This window comes from Trichomonas vaginalis, chromosome V, assembly GCF_026262505.1.
Source record: "Trichomonas vaginalis G3 chromosome V, whole genome shotgun sequence".
Lineage (NCBI taxonomy): Eukaryota > Parabasalia > Trichomonadida > Trichomonadidae > Trichomonas > Trichomonas vaginalis.
In genome coordinates, this window is record NC_067207.1 from 20296181 (window position 1) to 20315636 (window position 19456).

At 31.3% G+C, this 19456-nt stretch overlaps 11 protein-coding genes and 1 pseudogene across 12 annotated transcripts, besides 1 other annotated feature; 5 read left to right on the plus strand and 7 right to left on the minus strand.

Annotated features, from left to right (window-relative positions):
* Positions 1–929: 929 nt before the first annotated feature.
* Positions 930–967: a mobile genetic element.
* A 38-nt stretch (positions 968–1005) lies between these two features.
* Positions 1006–3177, minus strand: TVAGG3_0371170 (dextransucrase protein; the record flags this gene model as incomplete). Its single annotated transcript, XM_001309869.1, has 1 exon — positions 1020–3098. The coding sequence occupies one exon, from the start codon at positions 3096–3098 to the stop codon at positions 1020–1022; it is 2079 nt and encodes a 692-aa protein (XP_001309870.1).
* A 63-nt stretch (positions 3178–3240) lies between these two features.
* Positions 3241–4154, minus strand: TVAGG3_0371180 (annotated as a pseudogene). Its single transcript has one exon — positions 3501–4072. A coding segment is annotated over exon 1 (572 nt).
* A 55-nt stretch (positions 4155–4209) lies between these two features.
* Positions 4210–4877, plus strand: TVAGG3_0371190 (uncharacterized protein; the record flags this gene model as incomplete). The annotated part of the gene is made up of 1 exon (XM_001309867.2): positions 4604–4864. The coding sequence occupies one exon, from the start codon at positions 4604–4606 to the stop codon at positions 4862–4864; it is 261 nt and encodes an 86-aa protein (XP_001309868.2).
* A 422-nt stretch (positions 4878–5299) lies between these two features.
* TVAGG3_0371200 (uncharacterized protein) lies at positions 5300–5503 on the plus strand (the record flags this gene model as incomplete). Its single annotated transcript, XM_001309866.1, has 1 exon — positions 5300–5503. One exon carries the CDS (start codon positions 5300–5302, stop codon positions 5501–5503), a length of 204 nt encoding a protein of 67 aa, XP_001309867.1.
* Positions 5504–5941: 438 nt separating this feature from the next.
* Positions 5942–7294, plus strand: TVAGG3_0371210 (glycosyl hydrolases related to GH101 family, GH129 family; the record flags this gene model as incomplete). The annotated part of the gene is made up of 1 exon (XM_001309865.1): positions 5942–7294. One exon carries the CDS (start codon positions 5942–5944, stop codon positions 7292–7294), a length of 1353 nt encoding a protein of 450 aa, XP_001309866.1.
* Positions 7295–7336: 42 nt separating this feature from the next.
* TVAGG3_0371220 (uncharacterized protein) lies at positions 7337–8044 on the plus strand (the record flags this gene model as incomplete). The annotated part of the gene is made up of 1 exon (XM_001309864.1): positions 7337–8044. The coding sequence occupies one exon, from the start codon at positions 7337–7339 to the stop codon at positions 8042–8044; it is 708 nt and encodes a 235-aa protein (XP_001309865.1).
* Positions 8045–8165: 121 nt separating this feature from the next.
* On the minus strand, positions 8166–11052 carry TVAGG3_0371230 (presequence protease family; the record flags this gene model as incomplete). The annotated part of the gene is made up of 1 exon (XM_001309863.2): positions 8188–11052. The coding sequence occupies one exon, from the start codon at positions 11050–11052 to the stop codon at positions 8188–8190; it is 2865 nt and encodes a 954-aa protein (XP_001309864.1).
* A 639-nt stretch (positions 11053–11691) lies between these two features.
* Positions 11692–12966, minus strand: TVAGG3_0371240 (uncharacterized protein; the record flags this gene model as incomplete). Its single annotated transcript, XM_001309862.1, has 1 exon — positions 11692–12966. One exon carries the CDS (start codon positions 12964–12966, stop codon positions 11692–11694), a length of 1275 nt encoding a protein of 424 aa, XP_001309863.1.
* A 576-nt stretch (positions 12967–13542) lies between these two features.
* Positions 13543–14079, minus strand: TVAGG3_0371250 (RNA binding; the record flags this gene model as incomplete). Its single annotated transcript, XM_001309861.2, has 1 exon — positions 13543–14079. The coding sequence occupies one exon, from the start codon at positions 14077–14079 to the stop codon at positions 13543–13545; it is 537 nt and encodes a 178-aa protein (XP_001309862.2).
* Positions 14080–14158: 79 nt separating this feature from the next.
* Positions 14159–14419, minus strand: TVAGG3_0371260 (RNA binding; the record flags this gene model as incomplete). The annotated part of the gene is made up of 1 exon (XM_001309860.1): positions 14159–14419. One exon carries the CDS (start codon positions 14417–14419, stop codon positions 14159–14161), a length of 261 nt encoding a protein of 86 aa, XP_001309861.1.
* Positions 14420–15394: 975 nt separating this feature from the next.
* On the minus strand, positions 15395–16003 carry TVAGG3_0371270 (uncharacterized protein; the record flags this gene model as incomplete). The annotated part of the gene is made up of 1 exon (XM_001309859.1): positions 15395–16003. One exon carries the CDS (start codon positions 16001–16003, stop codon positions 15395–15397), a length of 609 nt encoding a protein of 202 aa, XP_001309860.1.
* Positions 16004–17229: 1226 nt separating this feature from the next.
* TVAGG3_0371280 (bifunctional inhibitor/lipid-transfer protein/seed storage 2s albumin superfamily protein family) lies at positions 17230–18993 on the plus strand (the record flags this gene model as incomplete). Its single annotated transcript, XM_001309858.1, has 1 exon — positions 17230–18993. One exon carries the CDS (start codon positions 17230–17232, stop codon positions 18991–18993), a length of 1764 nt encoding a protein of 587 aa, XP_001309859.1.
* Positions 18994–19456: the final 463 nt, after the last annotated feature.

Consider the following 19456-nt stretch of genomic DNA (forward strand, 5'->3'; position numbering starts at 1 on the left):
CACCGAGACATTCAATAAGCACAGAGTATCTAAAATATATTTCTCAAGGGAAAAAAAACTAGTCACATTTATCCTCACTTTGACCGATTTTGGAATTTTAAAAATTTTTTCCATAACTGTGAAATTACATTATATGTCTCTCGTTACAAAAAACGATATTAGCTAATTGCTTAAAGCATTGTTTTTCATTGTCAGGCAAAATCTAACATGATTTTCTTTATTATGAATCAAATCTTTTTCAAATTGGTTGAATAAGGCTGTGGTTCTATAACAGAGCCAATAAAATAGAATGGATATATAAGATAGATTCTCATCGCAGTAAAATTTTATAAAATTACACATTAATTTAAGAAATATAATATTGTTAATGACATACACAATTTTTCTCTTCTAAGATACCATTGTATCGGCTTAAAACATTATGTTCATAAACACACATAATAAAAATTTTAATTTTTTTTAATTCATTATTAATTAACAACAATATTAATAAATTTACTTCATGAATAAATGCCTATCTAATGTCTCCTTGGTATTCTAAACAAGTTTGATAAATCATCTGTTTTTAGCTGCTTTCTTTTATACTTAAATCTGTATTCTTCTATTTTAGATAGAATTCCATTTGAATCTTTTGTTAAAAATGAAATTGTATAATAACCATTACAAGGCAATCCATTGCCTTTATATTCATATGATAATGATGACCATACGTTTTGATTTGAGTTTTGTGAGTGTATTACAACTAGATTTTTTGTTATTGGATCCATATACATTACTGAAATGCTATTTCTTGACTTGATATCTCTAAATTGAAGTTTAAAAGCTATTCTCGAATCAGAACGATTGTATGTCAAATTATTTTGAGCAGAAACAATTTTTATTTCAGGTCTAGGATATAATTTTATCTGGCTAATATTTGATTTTACACCTGTTGTAAACAGAAATTCATCAAAAGTGACACCTCAGAAAAGCTAAAATATTGAATTTTTGGAACTTTTGATAGAGCACGTTTTTAAATATTAATTAAAGTAAATGTATATTTTGTAAAGATTCTTTTTAATAAAAAAATAAAATTTTGAAGAAGAACACAAAATCTTCTGAAAAATAATATCACATAAACTCATATTATTTTCTAAAAAGAATGTATCATAATATTTGTAATTGGATTCATCAAAAGTATAATAAATTTGTACTGTTGAGTTTCCATCATTATCTGTTAATTTTAAAGAAATTTCTATTACATTATTATTTCGTGATCTCATAATAGGTTCATTCAAGTTTGTTGAATTGTTTCCATCAGAATCGATAGCAACAAATGATAATGAATGAGATCCTTTAGATAAATTCCATGGTATTACTATGAAATCAGAATAAACTTTTGTATCACTGTAATCCATAACAAAAGTTGATAATAATTCATTATCTATCATACATGATAATGTCATATTATATAATTCATCATCATCTCTAATGTTAACTTCAAATTCGACTTTTGGATTCAAAGATCTTTCAACTGATTGAGGTAAATCCTTAACTAAACTGATTGAGGGAATTGATGGTTTAAATGCGAACTCATGAGTGACATTTTCTGATTCTTTTTGATCATCATCCCTTCCATAAAACGTAATTGTGTGGTTTCCTATTGATAAATCTCTTGGAATATCAATATTTCTGATAATTCTATTTGTATTTCTTATATCTATTGTTACAAATTCAGTAAACTCTCTTTCATCTATTTTATAAAAAATTTGAATAATTCCAAATCCATCAGCATCTGTAACAGTCATGTTAATACCTAAAGATGAGCTACTACGAATCCTGATAACTTCTTTTTGTGTTGATTCTTCAATAGAAAGAACTGGTGAATTAAATTCATAATAAAATGAATATAAAATAGTACTTGATTCACCAGAATATTCATTAGAACAATATAAAGTAACTGTGTACCGATCTTCAGCAGTATTTGATGGAAAATCAATAGAAAATTCATTGATATAATTTCTATTTTCTGTAATAATGTTTGATTGTATTGAAATTCCTGATACAAAGTAGCTAATACCAAAATTACCATATCCATCTGGATCTGATGCATTGATTGATATTTTAATTTGATCAACATTTCGTTTGTAAACTATGTTTTCATAGTTTTTGGTAAATGAAATTTTAGGAGGATTCCTTACAAGTTCAAATGTTTTTTCATATGTTGTGGATCTGTATCCATATCTATCTTCTGCCCAAATTTTTATAGTATGAGATCCAGATGAGAAATCGTCAGGGATATTAATGTTGTTAGAGTAATCTTTTGGACTAGTAGAACTAACTACATAAGCATTGGCATCAGTGTAAATGGTTTCATCGTTATCAAATCTGTATTTAATGTAGAATGTAGTTGTAGATGATCGTGAATGATTTAAAGATCCACTGATTAAGAATGGCTTTGAACTAGGTCTATAACTATTAGCGATTGAAGTTATAGTTAACGATGGTTTGTAAGAAGAAGATTGATCTGTTGGAGATGGACACATTTTGAAATATAGAGTTTGACCTGGTCTAATCAATCTATTTTGCCATGAAAATGCAATTCCAGAATCTATATTCTCTAAATCAGAATAAGAATTTGAATTAGCTGTTCCACTACTCCACATTTTATTTTTTCTATCATTGTATCTACCGTACCAATATGTGTCAACACCAGGCGAATCAACTTCTCGTAATACAAAAGATAAAGTATAAGTTCCATCAGTCATTCGGAATCCAGTATTGCCATTTAGATTGTAAATAGAATTTTTATCACTATTAAATATCTGTGTATCAGTATATGTCGCAATTCCAATATAATGTGAAATTGTATCAGAGTTACAAACTTTGTATCCTATATTGGAGAACATATTTGATGAACCTGAGCTTAATATTGTTGTAATTTTACAATTTCTTAAAGTTGCAACACCTCGATTAGAACCAAGTACGTTAGTTTCATCATAGTCAACTTTAAATACTGTATAATATCCTTCATTTCCGTATGTTGTTTGTTTATCATCTATCTGGATATTGAAATTTGCAGTATTAGAGCCTGCAAAAAAGATTCTAAGACTACACATTTAAGTTATAGCTCATGTCATCACGTAGTATTTTCGTTAAATTTGTTATTCTCAGAAATATCGTTCAATTTTGCATTAAAGTAAGCATAAATTCTTGTAATTTTCGAATCATAGACGAACTAAGATTAATTTATGTATTATGGTCAAACATAATTATAATTTTGTGAATTTTGAACTTTTGTAAACATTTCTTCGACATTTAAAGGAACTATAAAAGCATTTAATTAGACCTAGAGCCTAATGACTTTAGGTCAAGATTCGATTTCAAAGATATTTGTTACAGTTTGACATTTTTGAATTTTTTCCCCACCAACCTTAATGTCAACCACACAAAAAAGTATTTGTGAAAACACTAGATTTCCCATGATAAAACAGATAAAGTTTTGTTGATAAAATGATTGTTTATTCGGCATGAATGTGACCTTGTTTAGAGATATGACCAATGATACTGACGTCGTCGTCGTCGTGGAAGGAAACAAAGTTGTCTTGTTCAGATGGAACATCGTTGATTGTGTCGCCAAGGAGTTCGAAGCGGTTGATAGCAATGCATGGAGGTTCACCAGGGCAAGCTTCGTTTTGAATAAGACGGACGTACTTAGCTTCGTATGTGTTATCAAGGTTGTATGTCTTCTCGTTGCAACGACGCATGCCTTCGTCTTTCATACGATGAATTTCTTTCCATGTCTTGTTGTCGTCTGAGATCTGAAGAGACCAGCTGTACAAACAGCATTCAACACAGTACGCGTATCCATCATCACAGCAGCATCCTGTGTAACAGCAACCACAACGGACAAAGTACCCGTTAAATTTAAACTTTTTGTTCTTCATGCTGAATGTGATGTAAGGATGTTCATCATATGTCTTATAACAATTTGAGCACCAATCATAGCGCTTGTCCCATGGGTAGATAGCGTACTCCGGCTTCGTCATTTGCAATGATCCATTAATGTTTTGTTTGGAAGAGCCGCTTACATTGTATTCAATTATCTTATCATTGTAGATTTTTGTGAAGATGCCATTTTTGAATGTAGTCCTTGATCTGATGAAAGAAACAAATAAGAAATACATTTAGAAAAAATTGACACTTTTTTTTGTAAAAAAAAGCAATGAATTTCTTTTTCCTTTACTTGAGTCATAGTAAAGAAATTGATGGTATCATGAAGAAAGTGTACAACCAGAATATTATCAATATTGATGTCAGTGGATCCTCAAAACAGCATATAAATGGATCAATGCAGATGACAAAGCCTGAATATGCAATTTATCCATGGGATAAAGATTACGATTGGTGCTCAAATTGCTATAAGACATATGATGAACATCCTTACATCACATTCAGCATGAAGAACAAAAAGTTTAAATTTAACGGGTACTTTGTCCGTTGTGGTTGCTGTTACACAGGATGCTGCTGTGATGATGGATACGCGTACTGTGTTGAATGCTGTTTGTACAGCTGGTCTCTTCAGATCTCAGACGACAACAAGACATGGAAAGAAATTCATCGTATGAAAGACGAAGGCATGCGTCGTTGCAACGAGAAGACATACAACCTTGATAACACATACGAAGCTAAGTACGTCCGTCTTATTCAAAACGAAGCTTGCCCTGGTGAACCTCCATGCATTGCTATCAACCGCTTCGAACTCCTTGGCGACACAATCAACGATGTTCCATCTGAACAAGACAACTTTGTTTCCTTCCACGACGACGACGACGTCAGTATCATTGGTCATATCTCTAAACAAGGTCACATTCATGCCGAATAAACAATCATTTTATCAACAAAACTTTATTTTTAACTAAATGTAAAAATGTATTTTATAATTTCATATTTTTAAAGCTAGAATAAGAAGGTATCAGTTATAAAACATATACATATTTTATTTTTTGATTCACAGGGAATTAAAACTTTTCCATCCTCGAATTTCATGAAAAAATTAGGGATATATTTCCCAAACATTGATTTCATATGAATTTAAATGCTTATCTACTCTTACGATTTAAGAATTTGTTTTAATCAAACATTATTCCTGGCTTCTACCGGAACATTTTTTATTGAAAATAAAGTTTCATACAAATTTATTGTCCTACTTCAAGCATCATTATTACTATTATCATTATTTTGAGAAGTATTCAAAATTATCAGAATTTCAAAAGGCTTTCAAATAATTTCAAAAGCTTTCACAATTGAAATCATTTAAATGCTTGCAATCTATTTCCATTTGTGCTCATCTGAGACATTTGATCTCAGAGATAAGTGGATTGAAGATGGAGATAATACTGTCCAGCATACATTTGGTTCTGAATACAATCAATTTATTCATACCGGATCAAAATACTATGATGTCCAAAGTTATGATAGCATGCCAGCTGTAACAGGTCAAATATACATATTTAAGACATAAATTGCTGCTTATGGCCCAGGAACTGGCACAATTTATTTTTCTTTCCGCGGTCATGATGCAAATAATAAGCAATACTACGAAGATCCATATGTATTATTCACTGATAGAAGCGGTAACTTCGTAGATTATGAAGTTCCTTTTTATGTCACAAATCCAAATATTATTAAGATATATCCAAGACTTTCAGGTATTGGTCAAGTCAATTTCAAATACAAACTATGCACAATTACAAGAGGAAGCACATTTAACTACGATCCTTCAGTATCTGATCAAATAATCGAAAATAGTCTTATTAAATTCACATTTCACAAGTCAAACTTTAAGTTTGAAGTATTAGATAAGATATCACAGCGTACTCACTATCAAGCTGATCCTTATTTAGATAGATATTTTACTCCTTCAATAATTAGAACTAATAACAAAATTAATGTTACTGTTATGCATAAAACATCATTTAATATCTCATACATCACATTTGAAGTCATAAACAATGAAGTAAGAATTGAAATTCAAGAAGAATCAAACAAACCAATTGGATTTCAATATCCAACATATTTCATTACACAATATTCTGATTCCATCATCATTCCTCATGGCGAAGGAATGGTTATTCCTGCAAACCAGAATTTAGATTTGAATCTTTTCATGTCAGGAGCAACAGGACATGGTGTTTGCATGTCATTCTATGCAGCAGCGAGATATGAAAACGAGAATATTGGTAAAGAAGGATATATTGTTATAATTGAAACTCCTGATGACGTATCAGTACAAATGACAAAAGAAAATCAATGCCAATATCATATTGTTTATCCATACTGGCATTCACAGAAGGAATTGTTTGGATACAACAGAAAACTAAGAATGGTTTTCTTCCCAGATGGAGGACACGTGAAAGCAGCAAAGATTTATAGAGATTATTCAATAGAAACAGGAAAACTTGTCACTTTTGAACAAAAAGCAGCGAAATATCCTGCATTAAAAGAAACATATAAAATGATGCAAGGTGCTCCAAATATATGGATATGGTATGATTATCAAAGGATCTATGATGAAATAAAAAATGTCTATAAATGGACAAATATTTTAGCATCAGAAACTGATGGAACAACTGTTGATTGGGCAAAAAGAAATGGTATTGTTCCTTCAAGATATGATATTTATCAAGATGCTGTTGATCCAGCACTTAAATCACAATTTGATTGGAATAGAGATTGGGTTGATGATGCTTATGCAAATGACGAACTTGTTTTGAATAAAGATGGAACAAGAAGACAAGGATGGGGCGTTTATCCAAAGAATGGAGGAAATATGATTTATGCTGGAGTTGTTTCTGATAAATATTGGCCAAAATATATGAAGAAAAAGATAAATAATGAAATGACAAATGGAATTAAAAGACTGTCTAGGTTTATTGATACAGCAACAGCAAGTGATTGGTATGAAGATTATCATGCAAATCATCCTTCAAATAGATCTTTGTCTAAACATCAAAGATATGTAACATTAAATACTTTACATGAAGATTATGGATTAATTGTTGGAAGTGAAACTGGTCATGATATGGCTGTTGGCGCTTGTGATTATTTCGAAGGAATGATGTCGTTGCCAATGTTTAGAACAAATGATCCAGGAAGAAACATGGAAAATATTGTTTATAATCCAGAAGAAAGAGCTGTAAAATATCAAGTTGGTGAGAGATACAGAGTTCCTTTGTGGAAATTAGTTTATCATGATTGCGTAATTGCTTATTGGTATTGGGGTGACTACAACAATAAGATGCCAACATTATAGCACAAGAGAGATTTGTTTAATGCTTTGTACGCTGTTCCTCCAATGTATTACATTGTTCCAAATAATTGGGATTCAATCAAATCTCAAGTTAATGCAAGTTATTGGATTGCAACTGAATCAGCAAAACAAACAATGTTTGCTCAAATGATTGACCATAAAGTGCTGAATAGTGATTGGACAGTTCAACAAACATTCTTCAGCAACAATGTCAATTCTAATGTAAACTTTGGTTCCTCTGATTTCAGAATGTCTGATGGCTACATTCTCAAAGCAGGAACTTCTCGTGTTCAAACTCCTTTCACTCCAACTCCAACTCCAAATACTCCAACACCAACAATTAAAACTCCAACACCAACAGTTAAAACTCCAACACCTACAGCTAAAACTCCAACACCTACAGTTAAAACTGCTACTCCAACATTCAAAACGCGAACCATATCACACAAAACATCAACTTTTAGAACACGAACACAGACATCGAAGCAAGCGACAGAATCCGCAACAATGAAGTTAGAAATTACAACTCAGATGTTATCATCACGTGCTAATTCTGATGAATCAAACGCTTCAAAGGAAAACGGTTCAAAAGGAATTAGTTCCAAGACATTGTTTATCATAATTTTCTGCGTTGGTGGTGTTGTCTTACTTTCTGGAATTATTGCTGTTATTGTTTCTTCCAAACACATCAAGAGGAAAGAAAACTCTGATGAAGAAAAAGATAGATCAGAGCTTGACATGTACCTTGTGTAAAGGACATCACTCCTTTCTCTGAACTTAAGTAAATAGTAACTTTTTTTATTTATTTCAGTCAAAAGTAGATTTTTTTTTCGATCATAGGAAAATTAAACTTATTTGAAAATTTTCTAAAAAATATTATAAAAAAAGTTTATTGTTTAAAAGTTGATAAGTTCGAAACCATCAGGTAAGTTATCTTTGTTACCCAATACAGTGTAAGTCCACTGAGAATTGATGAGCTGGTTGATTGATTCCTTGACTTCTTCAACAGTTGCTTTGAAAGCTGTTTCTCTGATTTCCTTCTTCTTTTCGTAAGAAATACCAATATCTAAGTCAACTTGAGCTCTGTTATGAGGAGAGAAAGGTCTGTCCAATGTCTTAGAAACAGAGAGAATTGCTCTGTCAACACTTTCTTCATCGACTTTCGCCAATGATTTGTTCATTGCGTTGATTGCAGCCTTTGTTGACTCTTTCGGAGCTCCATCTCTGTAAGAAGAGATAGAAACATAGCTGGAGTTCATTCTAGAAGTAACGTGAGCTCCGTAGCATCCCATGTTCTCTCTGAGAAGTGGTCCAATGATTTCTTGAGAAAGAAATTCAGAAGAAACTTCTGTCAAAATTGCATTCTTCGTGTAAAACTCAATTGGTGTCGAAATTCCAATGAAATTAGTCTGTGAATCAAAGGCAATAAACATCTTCTGATGCTCTTTCTGCTCAGAAATGTATTTATCTACAGAAGTGAAGTCACTTTCTGACACTTCACTTTTGCCATTATTCAATTCATTTACAAAATCTAACACTTGTTTTTGGGAAATCTTCAAATCACTTTCTGTTGCGTGAATATCAGCTCTGAAAAGTGCAGATTTCAATGCTTTCTTGTAAACTTCAGAAAAGATTTGAGAGACTTCAGAAATATTTGCTTTTGCGGCCAATTCTCTCACTTTTTGAGATTTTGTGATACCTGTTGTTAATTCAGTCAAAGCAGTCTTTCTATTGAAGAATCTAGAAGAGTGCAAACTGGCGAAATAAGAGCCAGAATCAATGATATCATCAACGACATCAGAATTCCATTTCTCAAGTAGTTCTTTCAACTTCTTTTCATTGAAGAAATTGCTTTCAACCATCATTCTCAAAATCTCAATAGTTTTTCCAAGATTTTCTTGAAGACATTTCGCTCCTAATCTTATAACTAAATTCACCTTGTCTTTGTCATTGATATCCTGCTTCACAGCTAAATATGAGAAGCAATCTGTTGCATATCTCTGCTTCATAAGTGAAAATTCTGTATCGTTAACTGAAGAAGTGCCAAGAGAATCAACACAATCAACAGCAATTGACAAAACGGTTGGATCTATGTCTTTCTCGAGAGGAATAGTACCATTGACTCTGATAGTAACAATGCCGTTGCAGCCAGATGTGACTAAATCAATATTTTTGTCACTTTTTACATCACTTTTTATTGGTTCAAGAGACAAAAATTCTTTTTTGAATTGAGGGAGTGTTTCTGTGTTTTCTCTTTCGTTTTCGATATTCGCTTTGAGACGTTTCGCTAATTCAATGATATTCTTTTTATCGTCTTCGGTCATTTCACTTTTGACTTTCTCCAAAATTTGTTTTTCTTCTTTCGTGTTTTTGTTGTTGAATTCTTCGCTTGGATTGACGACAAATAGTGTTCTGTTCTTGTTCTCAATCAATAACTTAGTAATCAAGTTTTCTAAGTATCCTTTCTGTGAAACACGTTTTGTCAAACCGTCCAAATGATCGTTCAAAAGTGACAAAACATCACAACCGTCCATCCACTGATGAATTACGTCCTCGAAGATGTTCAAGCCGTGGTTAGAGCCAATCTTCTTGGATTTGATTTTTATGTCATGTAAACCAGCTTGGATTACATCGTCAGAAATTCCATTTTTGACAATATTTTGTAAAGTGTCAAAAACAGTTTTTTCAAATTTTTCGATGTTTTCTGGTTTCATTCCTTTGAGGCCTATTGAGAATGTCAATGGTTTGAACTCTTTCGTGAAGTAGTGGTGAACGAAATTAGATCCAATTTCGGATTTGATCAAAGAATCGTAGAGAGGGGAAGCTTCTGAACCCAAAAGAATCTTCTGGAGGAGTTTGACGTCCATGCATAAGTCAATGTCAGTTCTTTTGCCGACAATCCATGTTATTGAAGATCTCGTTTGTTTTTCTGGGTCAGCAGAGGTATCTAATGGGCCATCGATGACGACTTTGCGTGGTTCATCTTGTTGTGGTGGGAAAAATGATAATCCTTTGGTTGGATCAACATTTGAAACATCAATCTTCAAAAGGAACTGGTCGATATGGTCCATGATCTTGTTTTCATCGAATGTACCGTAATGGATGATGAAACAGTTCGATGGATGGTAGTATTTGTTGTGGAATTCAACTAATTCTTCTCTTGTAAGGGTTTCGATGTCCTTTGGGAAGCCACCGTAGTTATTGGCGTAGATTGTTTTAGGAAATGTGTTGAAATTGCAGAAATCATCGAAATATTGGTCAGCTGATGAATAAACACCTTTCATTTCGTTATAAACAACGCCACAGTGCTGCAAAGGTGATTCTGGATTGTCTATTTCTGTAAATTCGAGGTGATGACATTCTGTCTTGAATGTATCTTCGTCATAAAGTGGATTGAAAACTGTATCTAAATAAACATCCATCAAATTGTGAAAATCGACCTCATTCATTGATGCTAATGGGTAACCTGTAAGGTCTGGATATGTGAATGCATTCAAAAATGTTGCTACACTCCTTTTAGCCAATTCAAAGAATAAACCAGTGACTGGATACTTCTTACTGCCATCTAATGTCATGTGTTCTGTAACGTGGGCAATGCCTTTGTCGTTTTCTGGGAATGTTCTGAAAGCAATTACGAAAGTATTGTTTGGATCATCGTTTTTAACGTTGAGAAACTGGCATCCATGCTTCTTGTGACGATAGAGATCACAATGTGCGCGGATTCCTTCTATCTCCGACTCTCCAATCTTCTCAAAACTCATGATTCTTTGGAAAATCTAAAAAGTGATTGGAAAAAGTGGCAAATTGATCAATCAAAATTTATCTCATTTCATGTCATCAAAAGATATAGCATTAACGGAAAGAAAGAACTAACTAGGAAAATAAATAAGATCTATCCGAACTATCTTCAAATTTAGGGGATCAAGATCATCAAAATTTAGAAAATATAACTTTATTTATTTCATTCATTGCAGCACTGAAATCTCCACCAGAATGTTTATATGTGATCTATAGTTTTTTGCTATTATGCAATTATAAACTAAAATATTATGTCATTATTCTTTGAAAACTAGTTAAATCTATGCTGCACGAAATACGCCGTTGATTGTGCGTGATTACAGGTAGTAGCATGGTTTTGGTTTCTTTACTTTATCATTACCAAATTATTTTTTCATTTGAAACCAAAAATTGGGTATTTTAAGCATATATCGAATAAGCTTTCATATCAGAAAGTATAATAGAAGTGTAATGCATAATTATTCTTATATTGATGATAATTTCCTTTGAGATTTAATAAAAAATAAGCGAAAATCAGTAAAAAGTTTTTCATAATCGAATTAAAGTCAAAACACTATATATTTTTATTGTAAATAAATTAATAATATAAAAATAATTCTAAATCATTGATAAGGGTTATCAATTAGTCCTTGCCGAGCAATGTTTTCTTGATTTATAGCATATGTCGGCGTTTCACTTAGAGGGACTGTTATTTCACTTTTTGGATTATAATTTGATTCAAAATCGGCTTCTTCAGCATTACAACGCATGCACAAGTTAATGAGAACATGAATTTCAACAAATAAGAGAAATACAACCCATATAAATGCGTACATAACTGGAATTACCCAAATCCTACAGAGCATATCCATAAGAAACACAGTACCTTGTTTTGTCTGCATAAATATAATATCAAAAGGATTTTTGCAACATGTAGCACAATAAATGCAAGTTGTTGGATGATTTTTATAATGTTTTTCTGCTGCGAAATATTCCTTAATGCAACTTTTGTAACAGCATTGACATGACATTCCTGACCTGTAATATCTGTTTGGATGAACTTTTGCAAGAATTCCAATCGGAATAAATAATAAAAAGCAAAATGCATAATAGCCTATAACAAAATATATTATATACTCCCAATGGAAGTGATATCCACCATATAATTTGTGATCAATCGCTGTTTGATTCGCTGGATAAAAAATTGTTTGATTTTCTGTTGGAAACATAACCAATCTCAGTCCTTTGTCATTTTCTCCGTATCTTCTGAACTGAAATCCAGCTGTTTGATTTGATTTATACTCTAAAGAAACACTGAAATATCCAATATATTCGTATTTCGTGTTAAAGTCAAGAATTTTTGTTTCTCGTTTAAAATACTGATCATATTCAGTGAAATATGCATTAACTTGAGATTTTTCTAAAGAATTTATTAAAATGTCACTATGATCAACAAGTGAAAGATAATTGTAATGACTATGTTTGTTTTCTAAGTCAGTTGTATGGTTCGATTGAACAGTATATATGTCGTTATCGATTAATGAAACAATTGTTCCTACTTTTTCATCTTTTCCGGCATAAAAACCAAAGAAAGAACCAGTAAAACGCTGAAACATATATAAATTTTCGATTGCAATCATTCCTTTTGATTTAGAGAATCCATAAATTAGTTCTGGTTCATTTCGTAGAGTTAAATTTTGTATTTCATTACCTTCTATGTAATATATGTTGTAAGGATAGTATGCTTTAGTGTAAAAAACAACTTGCCAAACATCTTTTAAATCTTCTAAACTGTAACAAATAGTTTGATGTTCTTGTATGTTAGTAGAAAATGGAAATGGATCAGCATTAGCGTAAAAAGTTAAACGAGTAATTGAAGAACATGTTATTTGAAGCATTTTTATTTATTGTCAAATTGTCAAATGCCACAAAAATTCTGAACTTACAAATTCAATTGCGGATCCCAGTAAAGATTGTTTTATTGTGAATAAGATTCTTAAACATAAATGCGATCTTTTCTATTCCTGGCATGTTCTTAATTTGTGAATTGCTTCAGAAGACAGGCAACCAGATGCAACATAGCTGCGTAGAGTGTAATCATCTGAAAATTGAGCGCTTATATACATTAGGAAGATTTATTTCCCATAAAACTTGCTTTGCACTTAAATCTCATAATCTAAGATCGCCATTATTTTATCCTGCAATTATGGAAACGTCAGATGGATCAGTCGTTTCATCCATTGATACATTCCAGCAGTCTCTTATTGTTCCTTCTGGTTTCAAGGTAGCATCAACTGGATCTTGATCACGAAAATCAATGATGCAAAATTACCATTACTAATATAGATGGTCCTGGTGCTGCACTACCGTCAATGCAGTTAAGCAACCAGATGTAATACGGCTAAGCTGAGAGTAACGAAAAAAGAAAACACAACTATTTATAAAACTTTTCTTATTTCTCTAACAAAATGTCTTTAAACCAATGATTCTATCCAGTCATTCAGTTTTTGTAAATCGCTATACATGGATATTGCTTGCTCATTGGAAATAGAACTCAGAATCTTTTTAATCCTTCTTTTACCAAATCCACGCTCTTTGAGTTTAGTTAAGATGGAATCTTTTGCAAAAGACAGCTGTGAAACCGGAATAGATAAAGTCACTTCTTGCGGAGGATAATAAGGAGCGAATTTGTCTCGATTTTCATTAGATTCACTCTTTATGCTTGGGACCATTTTTGATTTATAGAGAGCTAACTTCCGATTCAGGGCCTTTTGATGTTGACGTTCTTCTTTCATTTGGAAGTAGCTAACATAAGGTATCTTTCCTTTGAGTGGTTTATACATGGATTTTTCGAGAGCCGCTTTTGTAGCTTCCTTTGTCTTGAAGAGAACAAAGCCGACTCCATTAAGTTTTTGATTTTGATCTTGATCATTTGGCCATCCTGTATATGATCCACTCATTTTTGGTTTGCTATCAGATGGTGAATGTGAAGTACGATTAATTCTGAGCATTTCTACTTCACCGAATTGTTGGAAATATTCTCCAAATTCTTTGTCACTTATACTAGAATCAAATTCTTTGACATATAGGTCACTTATTAACTCGACGTTTGTAAGCGGCTTTTTCTCTCAATATTATTTGCTTACGTTCTTCCTTTGATTGTGCACGACCACAAACAAATTCGAACTCTCCAGATTTATGAGTCTTTTTGTTTAAACTTTCAACTGCTTTTACAGCATCTTCATGGTTTTTGAAGTTGCAAAAACCAAATTCTAAGCTAGATCCATCTTCATCAAACATTATTGCTGGATTGTCTTTTCCTGTTTCAACAAATTCTCCAAATTCTTTCATTAAATTAGCAAGATCTTTGTTACTCTTTAAAAATTTGATTGGAAGAGGATAAATGTATACATTTGTGAATATTTCTTCTGGATCTTTTTTCTCTGGTTTTTTATAGAATTCGATTTTAATTGGCTTTCCGTTTATTGAAGCACCTTCAAGATCTTCACGGGCTTTCCTTGCATCTTCAACTTCATAAAATGTTACATATCCGTAACCACGAGATTTCCCTTTTGTTAGAGGAATTTTACAAGAAACAATTTTGCCAAAATTGGAGAAAGCGTCATGAAGCTGAGATACGGAAATGCTTTCATCAAGACCACTGATGAAAAGACAGCTCTCATGTGAATTAATTATCTTTTTTGTATGGCGATCAGACCAAAGAATGCGAATTGGAATGCCATCTAATGAGGTGTAATTTACTTCATCTAAGGCGCGTTGTGCCAATTCGTGTGATTGAAATATGACAAAAGCAAAAGATTTATCTAATTTCTTATGCTGTTTGGAAAAGATCCATAGCCACGGAATAAATCTTTAACAAAAAGTTCATCAACACTACTTGGGAGATCACCAATGTAGAGTTCTCTCCATTCTGAATCCATTTTTTATAACAATTTTTTTATCATATTGAATTTAATTCAATGAGTCTTCTCAATTTTGAATTGCTAAAATAAGACAGGTTCATTTATTGAAATTTGGATTCAATATCTGGCTGCAATTCTAGCTCAAAAAAGACAATCATGTATATTTAAATTCAATCTCCAAATGCATACATGATGTATAGTTTAGGCGCTGTTATTTCGCTATAAAGCAATGTGTACATGCAATGGCTTTTGTATATAACTAACATATTTTTTTGCTGAATGAATTAATCCATATGGATTTTGAAATTTAATTTATATGAAATGCTTACTATTTAATGCATAAATGAATCAGGTATTTCAAAAAAATTATATCACAAGTTTTTTATTTACATTTTAACAAAAATTATTGATAAGGATTGTCAATTAGTGGCTGTTGAGTAACATTTTCTTCATTAACATTATAAGAAGGTGTTACACTTTGAACAGGCATAGCTTCACTGTCTTCTGGACAAAAATTGATTTCGAAATTTATTTCATCAGTATTAGAATGAATCAATAAGTTAATAAGAACATGTATTTCGACAAACAAAAGGAAAACTACCCATAAAATAACATAAAAAATTGGAATTAAGAAAACCTTGCAAACAGAATCTAAACTAAGATGTCTACCTCTAGAAGTAGTTACAAACAGCAAATCAAATGGATTCTTGCAGCACGTTGCACAATAAATGCAAGTTGTCGGATGTTGCTTGTAATGTCGCTCAGCAGCAAAATATTCTTTGATACAACTCTTGTAGCAACACTTACATGATATACCTGCCCTATAATATCTGTTTGGATGATTTTTTGCAAGAATTCCAATCGGAATAAATAATAAGAAGCAAAGTGCGTAATAACCAACTAATCCATAGACAATATACTCCCAATGGAAGTGAAATACTCCATAAAATTTGTAATATTTTGCTGTTTGATAAGATGGATAAAAAACTGTTTTATTTTCTGTTGAAGTCATAACAAAACGTAGTCCATAATTGTTTTCTCCATCACGTTTGAACTGAAGTCCGGATTTTTCATTTGAATTATATATAAAAGAAATTAAGACAACATGAAGATTATAATATATCTCATTACATTCTAATTCTTCGGTGTACCCATAATCCCTAAGAACATGATTTGCTGTAATGTTAACATGCGATTTTTCTAAAGAATTAACTATTACAGCATAGTCATTGACTAAAGAAATGTAATAATAACGATTATATTTGCTTTCTAAGTCTGAAGGATGATTTGATTGAACGGTAAATATATCTTTTTTGATTGATGAAACATGGATGTGATTCTTTTGCAAAAGATGTTGTAAACGATAAGATTGTAATTTCAAATAATAAAAAATTGTAATATTTTGTTTTCAAAATGATGCTTACAGATATGAGACATTTGTGTATCCAATATTCAGCTTTTTGTCAGTTTGACCTATATATAAAATTATCGAATAAACATTAATTTTTTCAGCCAAGATTATTGAGTTTTCTTCAGATATAGCAACAATGATGTTAATAGATTGTTAAACTGATTTCACTAATATATCACTTGATAATATTTCATTAGATTCACCAAAAGATAGGAAAAGTACATCTCGAATATTTGGGCGAACGAATATAAAAGATTTTAGCAAATATATCAATAATTTTTTACAAAATAAATAATTGCATAGGGTGTCCTTTCGAGTTTCATACATTTTTTGCGAACAGATCGAAATTCTTGAATCACAAGGAAAACAGATTTTATTTAATAGTATTCTCCAATGAATTTATCCGCTTAATATGACTCTTCAATATAAATGTTTTTAACATTTCTTAATTTTACATAATATGATTTTTAAATACGATAAAACAAATTCAAAGAATAATTTTGAGGGAACTTTTTAATTATTCTGTTATTAAATGTTTGAATACAGCTTTTGTAGGTGGAAAACATTTTATAACGTTTTCCTATTGTACTTAAATTTTGAGTTGGACTCGCAAATTGAAAAGATTTTTGTATGATCATTCAAAAATTGAATTCTGAAATAAAAGTTGTATAAATGAGAAATGATCATATCAATGATGTATAAGAGAATTTTAAATTCTTGTAAAATCATTATTAAAAACGATATTAATTCAAATTGGTATGTCATTTTTGATGTTTTTCCTCCTTAGTTTATCAACAAGTCTGGAGTTTTCTGGTTTCCAAAATTATATGATTGTATTTAATACAAGACATGTTTGGAAGAATGCAACATGGGATATCAAACAAGCAAATTATTATTATATTCATGATTGCCAATTCAATGATACTGGCGATTATGATGGATTGTCATGCATAGACTTTCAAAATGGAGATGGGAGTCAATTTATTGATGTTTATTTATGCATTGTCACATATGGAAAAGGATATTGGGGCGGAGGAATATATTTTTACGGTAATTTTGATTTTAATATAAAATTTATATGTATCTATTCTTGCAAATGTAAAGTTGCTAATGCAATTGCATATTTAGATGGTGGCTCAAAAAACAAATTCAATCTTACATACTTATCTTCAAGCCATTGTCTTATACAACGTGATCCATTATATTTGAAATATTTTCATGAATGCTCAAATAACAATGTTTCTTTTACCCCTGCTTATGATAACAGTGGAGTAGTTTGCTTGGAATCCGAATATGATAATCTCAAAATTGATTATAATTCTTTTTACAATAACACATGCCCAAAATACATTGTTTATTTTTATACAAGTAAATATAATACATTTGCAACTAATTGTAATGTTATTAATAATAAAATTGAATGGGAATCAGTAATTGTATATAATCAGGCATGGAGTTCTATTTGTCTTTATTTATTCAATTTCTATATTTATGGGAATCAAGGGAAATACGCATATTATACATATAAAACACGATCCTCAGGAAAAATATTTGTGGAGAATTGCACCGCAGATAGCCATGAATTTTCAAATAATGTATATTTTACAGGTGAGATAATAAATGTCACTGATGATGAACATCCTATATATCCATATTATGGAACTTTTGGTTGTGATGCAATCTGGCCAATAAATATTGGAAAAGAAATTCAAACACCATATGAAACTGCGTTTCAAACTGCATTCGAAACTGCACATGTTACTCCTTTTGAAACTGCACATGTCACACCTTTCGAAACTGCACATGTCACACCTTTCGAAACTGCGCATGTCACACCTTTTGAAACTGCACATGTCACACCTTTCGATACAGCACATGTCACACCTTTTGAAACTGTACATGTCACACCTTTTGAAACTGTACATGTCACACCTTTCGATACAGCACATGTCACACCTTTTGAAACTGTACATGTCACACCTTTCGATACAGCACATGTCACACCTTTTGAAACTGCACATGTCACACCTTTCGAAACGTTGATTCAAACTCCGGTGAATAACCCTGAGCTTAAAATTCCAAGTCAATCATTGTTTGAAACTCTGATTGAAACTCCGTTTGAGTCTGCTTTTCAAACACCACAAGTCACAGAAGGTGTTCAAGAAAAAGACCTTGTTTTAAATAATTCATTATCATCTACTGCAAGTTATAATGTTGTTGACGAAAGCAATCATTATATGAATACGAATGATAGTCCAAATGATTCTAATAAATTAGACAGTGGAAAATGGATTATAATTGCTGCATCATTATCTGCATTTATTATTGCTGTGATTGTTCTATCTATTTATTTATATAGGAAGAGAATATCAAAACAAAATGAATCAGATAGTGAAATCGAGATGGTAGAAGAAACAGTCATCACATCGAAAGAAAATATATCATTAACTATTGAAAATCCATTGTTCACCACACTATCAATGGTTCAGATGATCCATTCAAATCTGCATTTGAGGACTCTGAAATTGATGGTGTTTTCTATATTAATGAAAACTAATCATGCTATTGTATATATTATTGTTTGCATTTAATTATTTTCATAACTAAAGTTTGATATTAGAAACAAACCTTTTTGGCACTGAATATGTGCAAAAAAGTCAGGTAGTTTACTGAATCATATATTTATTAAATGTTCTAACAATGCTGGCTTTGATTTAAAAATGTTCGAAAATTGCTGTATACAGACAAAAACATTGCTGTAGTTTCCATTGCAGACAATATATCAAAAAGGTGGGTTATGATGTTAAGAACTACCATACCCACTATAGAATATTACAAATAAGCAAAAAAAAAACGTCAATTTTATTCCATGACAAGTATAAAATTATATAAAGGCTCAGAATCTGGGGAAAATATTACATATATGATATAATGTATAGAATCGATTTGAAAATATCATAAAAAGTATTCAAACGTTTAAATACGATAAAAAAATTCAGAAGAAATTATTTTCTCATTTTTCTGACATTTTTTGAATTAATATTTAACACTTAT